The 11156-nt window shown below is 40.1% G+C and overlaps 1 protein-coding gene across 1 annotated transcript in view; it reads right to left on the minus strand.

Annotated features, from left to right (window-relative positions):
- Positions 1-11150, minus strand: part of TNKS (tankyrase) — a 146128-nt gene extending 134978 nt beyond the window's left edge. The window contains exons 1-2 of the mRNA XM_026847465.1: positions 10997-11150; positions 834-1058 (exon numbers count right to left, since the gene is read on the minus strand). Of these exons, the coding sequence (XP_026703266.1) occupies positions 834-1058; positions 10997-11036 (265 nt within the window). The 5' untranslated portion in view covers positions 11037-11150. The remainder of the gene's footprint in view (positions 1-833; positions 1059-10996) is intronic.
- Positions 11151-11156: the final 6 nt, after the last annotated feature.

The raw sequence follows: 11156 nt of genomic DNA on the forward strand, positions 1-11156 counted from the left end.
TATCTGGATAACATACAGAACAAATCTTATGTTCATAATCTTAACAGCAATTCCTAAAAATCAAGGTTTCCTTTCCACATTTGATAAAAAACACAATGTTGAGCAGACCATTTATTCAAGTTAGAAGATGTGAGAAGAACCAGAAGTGATAAGTAAGTTCAAGGAACTAGTCCGAGTGTAAAACCTAAAAATAAAAATAGAAGTTCCCATTTAGAAAAAAAGTAATACTAAGTACACTGAGAAAAACCATAAAAGTTAAAGACATCCTGACTGAAAAGCTCTTTATATGTTCTAGACACATTTTAAAATGATTAAAGTGTTCCATTTTATTTGAAATTGCTTTGGCTCCAGGCTACAGCACACACACTGAAGATATATAACCACTGTGAACAATAGTGTCCTGTAACTTGTATTGGAAAGCTCCAAAGGACTAATGGGATGTTTCTCCATACTGTATAGAATGAAAGGTTAACCATCTTTCTAAGCACTAAGACAACATATATAGCAGCCCAAAAAGCAAAAAATTTAAGCGAGTTTTCTTGAGAGTGACCAAGACAAACTTCCATATTCAGGTTTTGAATATTGTAATTTAACAGACAAGGAGACTTTACCCAACCTCACCAGATTAGTTTTTCAGATGCAAGTTCAAGGTTTGGATTATGCACCATGAAAAAATTAGTCTTAAATGACTATCCCTATACCTACCTGCTAGTTTAAAAAAAGTTAGCCTTTTTTAAGGACAAGCAGTATCTTTCAAGTCCAGCACACTAACAATCACAACTGCACAAAACATGTATCTGGTAAAGCTTCAATATAAGAAGCAAGACACTTACCAATACACACATCTATCTTCCCCTTGATAGCAGCCTCATGCAAAGGAGTGTAGTTCCAATTGTCTCTAGCATTTGGGTCTGCCCCTTGACACAGCAGCAGACTAACCACTTCAGCATGACCAAAAGAGCAGGCGTTGTGAAGGGGTATTAGCCCTCCATCATCACGAGCATGAACATTGGCTCCTGTCTGTAGCAAGTGCTCTACAACATCCTTTCTTCCAAAACCTGTAAGAGAACATATTTCTGATCATTTGTCTGGTAAAATAACATGATTTAATATTTTAAACTGTTCACTCTTAGTGCCTTGTACAGACATCAAATGATATTATTCATGTCCCTCTTCTACTTTTTGGTTCATTTCACTATAAAGTGAGACTATATTCACCTGCTGAAACAACAGCTGGAAGATTCACTTACACTCATGACAGGTGAACAGTGCTGTATTAGTGTCAGCCAGCCCAGCTAATTATATCTCATGAAACTGTTCTACAATACGCTTGTGATTCTTTTTCAAGAAAAGCTTATTATGGATTTTAAAAATTTAGTATAATCTGTATGTACCTAAACAAGCATCTTACGATCTCTTGATATAGGTCTTCATCTTGGAGAAGCCCTCAAATTAAAAAACACTGAAGGCCACTGTCAGTGCTCAAGCAGAACAAGATTATCTCAACTACATTCTTGCTCTTTGACAGTCTGACTACCTGCAACTGGCAGACTAAGAAGGTACAGATAAGTAGAACCGAGACCTCAGCTGGGAAATAATGCCTCAGGAAGGTCTCAGCCTAGGAACGCAACCTCTGTTGTGGCCAGGGAAAACATCACCATAAAGCCAACACCATTAAACTAATACACTTCAAAATCCTGCATCAGCATGTCAGGCCCTGACACCTTTAGCTTGTTGTCCATGATAAACCTGAAAAGGTTATAGTGCCAAAATGCGCATCCTCTTGCCCCAAATGCCTTAGAAAAGCAGACTCCAAACTTTTTTGATTGCACACTCCTATCAATAAAAAATTTTGAGCATGCACCTCCAATATATGTATATTTACAAATTACATACATGCACTACTGCACTATTATGTAATTATAAACATACACAAAAATAGACATTTCAAAAGGCTGAGATAAAGACAAAATAAAGACTGTTTTTAAATGTCAATTATATTTATTAGCACTACAAAATGTATTTTCTTCCTGAACCCCAATGAAATATTTTGCACACTCCACTTTGGAGACCACTGCCTTAAGAGGACAGGAACAAAAATCAGGCTGAAGAGGGACAGTGTAAACTAAAACACAAGTGTTCATTTTTGTACTAGATTGCATCTCAAAGGTCAGATTGCATTTCTTATAAACCCCAGAGCTAAAAGCAACATCCCTAGAGATTTTAAAACACTGTCACTTTAAGATTGTGTCTTCTGGTAATCATGGATTACCAACCAGTTTAAGTATGAAGAATTCCACATATATGAACTAAGTTTATTAAACAACTGAATTAAAAGCTCCAGCAAGTGAATTTTCATCATGGTGCTGCCAACTGGCAGCTTATAGATTGTATTAACTCCACAGATCAAAAATATAACTAAAGACATAGTATTTCCCTTCTAGAAGGCAAACACAAGGCTCAAAGGAAGCAATAAAGAAGCTGCCAGTTCTCCCCGGGGTGACCATGTAACTCAGCTGCAGCAAAATGCTGCTGAGACAGTGACAGAAATGGTTCTCAAAAGTCAGCACCCTCTGTGGCAGGCAACACCTCATGCATGAAGGCTTCTTAAATCGGAACGTTTAACCTTAAAGGTGCAGTCCTGGGATGAGGACCTCCATTTCAATGGATTAAGCCCCCTTTTTGCCAGAGTAGCGCACTTGTTACAGCTGTGCAGACTTCTGGTGCAGAACTAACATGCTTTTCCCCCGTAGACCATACAGTGAGATCTCTAAGCCAGATCTAGCAGCTTTGCATCCACACTAGCTTATCCAGTTAAGGCTAACGTTATAACTCCACATGCAGCTTTCAGTCAAGCTGCAGGCTAGCCATTCTGCAGGAATTTACAGTCACCTCAGTGAAGCCCAGAGTCCTTCAACACCCTTTCTTGAAGGACATATGTTTTCTAGAAGCCAATGCTATGGTTAAGGTGGGCAAGGCCAAACCAAAAAGCCCTTTTACCAAAGCTCACCGTGGTTTGATGGTTTTGATGATGGTTTAAGCAATATCTTTATTTCTGCTGAAAGAAGTATTCTTCTATGAGACACAAGCAAGCAGGTGGAAGAACAGTCTGAGGATGACATCATAGTTATGTGGGAGAGCTGAGCACGCACACAACCAATGTGATCAAGCAATACCCATTTATTACAACTAAGAAAGCCCTTTTATAATGTTCTCCCGCACACGTGAGTAACATGCAGTACAAGTCCTCAAGATTAGACAGTTAACTTAGCCTGCGCTTTAAACCTTCTTATGACTGGATAAAGAGTGCCACATCAGGCTTGCCAGGCTTCCTGCCTTGGGTAACTTGCTCTTCTGTCCCAACCCCTTCCGGGGGTTGTTTCTCCCCCCCTCATTCAGGGTCACATCCTTATTGCATTCTTGCTTGGCTGAGGCTCTTATCAGTCTTATTCTCAAACAGGATTGCTCACATGTCCATTCTCTTGCAGAAAGCCCTGTAGAATCCCAACATAGTTAGGCACATAGATGCTCACATCTAGGAGAGACTGTACCAGTTCACATCTTGGTTAATCCTGTAGGGTAACGTAGCTCTAGGGCTCCAGTTAACAAGTACAGCCTGGCTACTTTTGGATAGCTGTAAGGATTCCCCCATCCCCACAGTACAAGGCCCTCAGCTGCTTGTAGCACAGATGCTGGACTGCTACAAATTACAAGTTCGCAACACTGAACAGATACCAAAGTGGGTTCTCTCTTTAATACATGGGGCTAATCAGTGGTTCAGCAGCTGCTCCACAAGCTGCTGAGCCACACCAGCTGCAGGGAGGGGCCCACAACCAGACTGGCACCCCATTCGCCAATCCAATTTTAGTCCATCACTGCAGATGAGTCAAAGATTTCTGGTACATTATATACTGAACACTTCACATTAGAAATTATAATACAGAAATGGAAGTGAGTGAATCAAAACTGGTATTATTGAGTGATACTTATTTATCATGACAGAACTGCTACCAGAAGACACATTCTTCTTAACTAAACTGCCAGCAAGGCCACTGCTACTGTAAATCACTACAGCTTCTAGCATGAAAACTGATTTTGTTTTGGTTGCTTTCTGTTATAAAACAGTCAAGGAACATCACCTGTAAGTTTTCAAATAGAAAATGACTGCTTAAATGAGCATAACAGCAAACAAAGGGTATCTGGTCCCATAGCAAAGCTAACAAGCCTGGGGCATAAATACAAAGAAGAGAGCCCTCAAGGCTCCCACATTTATATTTTTCATTTGACTGGCAAAGGAAAATTGAGCAAGATAAGAATTAGAAAAGGATGCTTTCAACTAAACAGTAAATCAACAGATTTTATTAGTCTTTAGGTTTTATAGACAGAGCTATTAAAAACAATGCTGAAACTGCATGAGTGTTTGCTTACATGTACTTCTTGTCTCTACAAAAACAACCGGATTGTGCCTGAAAACCCAGATTCCTTTTCAAATTGTTCAGTGTTGTGATTTTTAGGACTGCACACATAATTCTTCAAAGTATTGCTGGGCATGGGGTCATTGGTAAAGGTATCTTTAGAAATGCCAGCAATAAACACTTTACAGTTTTTAATGAATTAGCTCTTCTGTAAGTCCTCAAAAAGCACAGTAAAGGTTACTGTGGTTTTATCCCACCAGACCACCAGTCTTCCAGAGAAAAAGTAACTAATTAGGGGAATAGCTTCCCCTACCACCACAGGCAAACCTGTAAAAACTTGAATTGACAAAGTGCCAGAAAGTCTTTAAAATGATCACACGACCCAATCTTGACAAAGCAGTTGTAATTACCGAAACTCCTGAAGTGTCGGGGTCACCTTTTGTAAAACACAACAGACACATGCTAAGCCATTTGTGACAGAGGAAGCACATATAATTTGGTTTAAACTGAAGAAACTGATGTGAGGTCACATAAGATGACTTCAAAAATCCTGCTCTTGTGTATTTTCAGTGCAACTTTAATTTACAAAGTCTAAAGAAGAGTTCTCAAGAAAGGACTTGTTATCAAAGATTCCAAAAGACAATCAGATAGAAGGTTCCTACAGAAAACATCCAAACCCAGGGTAGCTATGGAGGAGAGTCACATTTAAAGGCTCAGCATGCAAGCTTGTTTTGATGAGATTCACCTGCCAGCTTCCAAAGCACATTCATGGCAGGGTCCCTGATTAGATTGGGCTATTTCACATAGATAAAATGCACAAGCTTTGCCCTCATTTTAGCTTCTTTACACAATTTACAAGTTTCACACAAGTTGCAGTACTTCAGAAAACACACTGTCCAGAACAGAAACAAAGTGGTAATCCCATTATAAAAAGGCAGTAGCAAGAGAACATCTGAAATTTAAGGGTGAAACACTCATGAGTTGAAACCAAAGAGAAGGCAAAAATTCCGTGACTGACAGGCTCTGCATTTCTCCAGACATCTCTCAGAAATAACTGAAGAGTAAGGCTTGGTGAAAGCCAGGAGATGACATATCTATGATAGCTTTACATAAATCAAGAGACAAGCAGACAATTCAGAGAAAACCACCACTTAACTGGTTCTTTACCAATGCTGTATTCTTGCCTTTTTCCAATCTATACCTGCCACTTTAGACTGAAAGTGATTAGGCCTTAGGTAGTAAACTGGCAGCTTAACTTAAGCTAAACTTTTAAATGACATCAGACAAGACAGCACACAGAGACACCACCAAATGCTTAACTACTACTGCCAAGACAACCTGTCATACTACCCCTTCACATCCTGCTCCCAGTCCACAAGCCTGTCCCATCTCTTCTTGCATCACTGAACGTAACGAACAAGAGGCAACGCAGTGAGCAAGTTGATTGACTGATGAGAGAAGCAATGCAAGGAAAGCAACAGGAGCATCAGCTGATACCCTCTGTTACATGCTGCAGTTAGGGCTTCCATGTTAAACCTGCATTCAGTTAGTCACAAGCTTTCACACGGTAACAGTTCACATAATTCACTGCCCAATTTCAAGAATCATTTTCAGAAAGTTTGGTAAAAAAACATCCAAATATATGGACTTCCCACTAGAATTGGAAGAACGCTTTCCCCAGTGAGTACATCAAATAGTCAGTTTGATCAGTTTAAATATAGCTGTACTGTTTCACCCACTGCCCAATTAATGTCACTTGATCACATAGCATGAACTCCTCCAAACGCCAATTCCAACCTTTGCAAAGCTGCTGTTATATGCAGGGTTTAACTTATCACATGGAAGACTTCTAACTCTCACTAGGTGTTTTTCCTTGTCTTTTCACCCGCTTGCTCTTAAGAACACATTGACTCCAAAAGTATTTAAATTTTACAGAAGTGTATAATCACAGGTTAAGCGTACCTGCAGATATTATTGTGATCTTAGGCAAAGCAGGAAATATGATCTTATTAAACGTAATCCCACTTGTTAGAGCACTAAACATACCTCATATGAGAATACAAGCCCTTGAAGCGGAGAAGCACGCGACACACGCGACCCTCTGAGAATGGTCTTAAACTGTAAGCAAAGGCTGGAAAAAGTTCAAGTTAAGTCATAGTACATCTCTGCTTCAGTAGTGCACATTCTGGGACCAGATTTTTCCCCAAGACAGGTCTTCCAAAAGCCACCAGCACTTCTCTCACTTCACTAGGCAGAACACAAGCTGAATAATTTCACTAAGTAAACTGAAGAGCCTTCAAGCTGAGAAAAAAGGGCACCTGGTTCACTATTACTGAAGGTCTGAGATTTTGCATTTACATTCTCCTGTAAATTCCTTCAAAGGATTTTAAATGGGAGATACAATACATTGCACAAGGTATTGCAAGACTATTCAAGAGAACAAGTTACCAGTCACAAAGCAAGATGAAACTTCCTAGGAAGTAATACACTTATGACACTAACAGAGTTCATATACTACAAATGCTACAAAAACATGAAAGAAACAAAGAATTCCAGAGTGAAGGCCAATAATTTATCAATTCATCTTTTTACATGAAAATTTCTGCATTTTGCAGGTTTTGAGCTTATAAGACTGCCAGGATGTTTCCTAATTGACTACACAATCTGCACTCTTCATTCAATCCATAAGAATTCAGCTAAAAAAATGTTATTTCCACTGCTTTAAGTTGCACAAGGCAGAATTTATCAGTGATTCAGCTTTACAAACAACTGTTTGAGGGAGATCAGACATCTCCTCTATGGCAAGGATATATCTGACAACTGCAACAAGATGGGTCAGAGTAGTTTAATAATAGTATCTCAAGCAAGGCTTTCCAGGGCAATTTAAGGCAACTTGTACTCTGCATCACAGGTGGAGTGGTCAAGTTGGGTGTCTCAGCACAGTGTGTAGTAAGTTACCAACTACTTCTTGCCATTTCCTGTCTGTCTCTTGAGGAACACTCAGCTAGTAGCTAAGTACCTTTAAGCAGAGCATGGGATATTCCCATGAAGGGGGTAGAAAACACAAGGGGAAGCAAGTTATTTCTAATACACATTAATAGTCCAAATATTTAGTGAACCCCTTACCACAGAATGAGCTTCTACTAACATGAAACTGGGTTTTGCTCAGATAGTTGCTGAGCTAGAAACTGCAGGAAGAGCACTCAGATAAGTATTCATATATGAGAGGGCAAGTGTGTAACTCTTCCCTAGATATCTGCTTTTGGCCACCAGTACAGATAAAACCTTGAGCTAAACATATCTTTTTTTGTGCCTAGCACAGCTGGTTTTAATTTTTTTTTTTAGTTATAAGCAAGCTAGTTTTCATAAAAAAATATGAACACAAAAACTATGAATAAATTAATACCTCCACTTAAATTCTTTTTTTTTATTTTCAAGTCTTTAGAATTTGCTTCTTACTGATTCTTGGGTACTGCTGGACAATATCCAAAGGCTGCACTGATACCAGAGACCCAAATATCCTGCACTCCACACAGCAGTTGAGACACTACTGAGTTTTCCTCTTTCTAAGCATGTGTACTTCTACAGAAGAATCCCTCAAACCACTTGCAAAGGAAGAGCTGAACACCACACATCTTGAAAGACATACAGAATTTCTAGAGAGGCTCTACTAGTAGAACAGTCCAGTCAGAGGATGAAAGGAAAACGACCCTTTGTTCAACCTCTTACTGCTTGCAAGAGGAGTCTCTATCACCCCAATATGGACTCGATTTCTGCCTTACTAAACCTGCTAACTAAAGCAGGTCAGATTTATTCACAATAGTAGCTAATATTTCAACAGTTGAAGAACTAATTCCCCTTCATTCAGATCAACTGACAATTCAGTTATGAGAGAAAGAAAATCTAAGTAACACTGTTACTTCAATTTAATGTGTCTGTGCACATTTTATCTGGAAGCGGATAATGGACAGATGACCCTAACTTTCTAGAAAAGATTTAAATCTGTACTCAGCTTTTTTAATAACTGATTACAGAGATTTCAGTTCTCACCTTATCCCCAGCTTATGTATGTGCTAAGGATTCTGAATGCTCTCAGAATTCACCCCTCTTATCTTCCTTCTGCCATGAGAGAGGAGATAAAGCTGATTTTGAAACTAGAAACCTCACAAAGCTTCAGGAAACCTGAACTTAATGCTTTTTACAAGAAACCAGAGCTAGGGAAGTTGTCCTTCCCTATTACAGTAGAAGTAACTTAACTGTCTGGCCCTGCTACCAAAAAGGATATCTGAGAAAACCAGACTGAGCAAGGGAGAAGTCTAGTACCAAGGAACAACAAAAAAAAGAATGCAGCTACCCCCAAAATTGGGAAATGAAGAAGAAATTAGAATGACCACAAATCACAAGATCAGAAGTGGCACTCTTGTTATTTAAGAGTTTAGCTTCAAGAGGTTTGAAAGAAGCAGTTTAAAACACTGTATATTGCACTCTCCAACTCCAGTTTCCCTAGTGAAGGCCATACAATTCACACTTCAAGTACAGCTCATAAACACGAGCTGTTACCCATAATACAGCTTCATATACACAGCAGACCCCTATGCTCATAAGCAAACAAGTTTTATTTCTCCTTTTGTCCACAAAGAAGAGGAGTCAAATCAACATACTGCATCACTGGCAGATAGGTACTGCCTAAAATCAGTGGTATTCCAACAAAGTGCTTACAGGCCTTTCTAAAATACAGGACTCTTGAGATCTCTAATAAAAAATCTGCCTAATGCTATTACATGACAAATCCATTTGGACCAGACATACTGCAGTGATTTGAGATAAAATATGGATGGTAGCTAAGGAGAGTCTTTAAATCTAGAAAAACAGATACAAGAATCTGTTAGGTATGAGAACTTCATCTGCTGTTTTCCTCGTTTTGCAAGGAAGCACTTGCCATTGCTATTAAGAGTAACATCTTACTGACATCATCAACTTTCACAGCCTTATCCCCTTAAGTAAGTTTTGTCCATTTTTTCTATAATCAAAGTAGAAGTTACCCCTGCAGCTTAAATACTACACTTTGTACCAGTACTGAAGTTACAACTTGAGATCTCAAAGTTTAAAGGGAAGCAGTAAGGTCTAAAGTCTGAATCCAAACCAAACAGAACAGATTCTAGATAAGCCTTCTGAAACATTAAGAACTTCATCTGCACACATGCAGTTGTATCAGCATTATGTTCCAGGGTTCACTAATATTAAGACCATCTCCATATCACAGAAGTTCACTGTGTTTTACATGCCACTTGTACAAGGTCATGCCTTACTGGTAGAGCTTAGGGATCAAAGAAGAATGAAAAAGAAACTGCTCGGGAGCAAAAGTTCCCTTAGGGGCATCATGAAATGCCACTTATACTTTGAAACTGAAAACAAATCCATACAATCTCAGAATCTTATCTGATGCATAAATTGAACACCACTATTCAGAGTTCCAGGCAACACTATGCCATAAAACATTCTTTCTTATTATCCATTTCAACATAGTACTTTAGGGCCATATGCCAGGGTTTAAATACTGACCACTCAATACAGTCTTGTTAATTATCTTAATTCCTGTGTACCGGTGCACCATTCAAAGTTCATAAAAGATCTGTGCCCCTTACTACTTAAGGTCCGGTCCCATAATACTGTAGCACACATCAGAAAGCCTACAGCCCACAGACCTAGCAATTGTGCAAGTCCTGAGTTAGGGCTGATGATTTAAAACATCTTCCTCATTTTACTCATATCATGAACTTCGAGTACCCTGTAACCCCACTGAAGACCATGCCCTGTACAAAATGCTCTCTTTATGGACTACACTACCCTATAGTAGCTATACTTGCTAGAGAATAATGTTTACTTCCATAAACTCTTGCACCTCACTGTTAACTGCTTTTATGACATTATTTCTGATCACAATGACATCTCTTTTCTGCACTGAAAGACATATTATCTCCTGGACACATCTGCTACTTCTATCAAGTTCTGTTGTTCAACTTCACATCTTTCCGCAGCCTACTCAGACCACAAGAGACACAGAGATCAATCAGCAGTTACACCCAAATAAAAGTTACAAAGTACAAGGCATCAACTTTGATTCCTCTCAAGTCTACATTGCATGACAGGGGTTGCTGACTTTCTACTACGACACACGTGAAACCTTTAACTTCAAGCCAACTCTGTCCTGAAGTCCAGTTTCTCACTTCCTAAGCAAACGTGCACAAGTTTGCAGCAGCCTATGTGTCAAATAGAGAAATGTCCATAGAGATAAGTCTCCCTTACAGGTCCAGTATCTCCTCTCCCACTTGTTTCATCCATTTTATGAGGAGAAAAACAAACAAACAAAAAATATTTAATAGCCGTCTCCTCCCCTCGACTTAGGCTTGAGCTCTTCCGACCCACCGAGAGGCTGGAAGTCCACTCCCCAAACCCAGGGAGGCTACTGCTGGAGAGCCAGGCCGGGAGCTGCACCCTCTCCGGCCCGACACACTCGCTGTCACTGCCCGCGCCGGCAACGGGAAGCCGGCCCAGCCCCCCTCCCCGGTCGCGGTACCCACCGGCGGCAAAGTGGAGCGGCGTGGACTTGCGGCCCGCCATGTCCTTGGCGTTCACGTTGCCCGTGTCCACCAGTCGCTTCACGCGCGTCACGTCCCCATTGCGGCAGGCCTCCAGCAGCTCGCGAAAGGCCCCATTCGCCGCGCCCGGGCCCGCCGCCTC

Source organism: Athene cunicularia (genome assembly GCF_003259725.1).
Source record: "Athene cunicularia isolate RWA chromosome 4 unlocalized genomic scaffold, athCun1 chr4_part2, whole genome shotgun sequence".
Classification (NCBI taxonomy): Eukaryota; Metazoa; Chordata; class Aves; order Strigiformes; family Strigidae; genus Athene; species Athene cunicularia.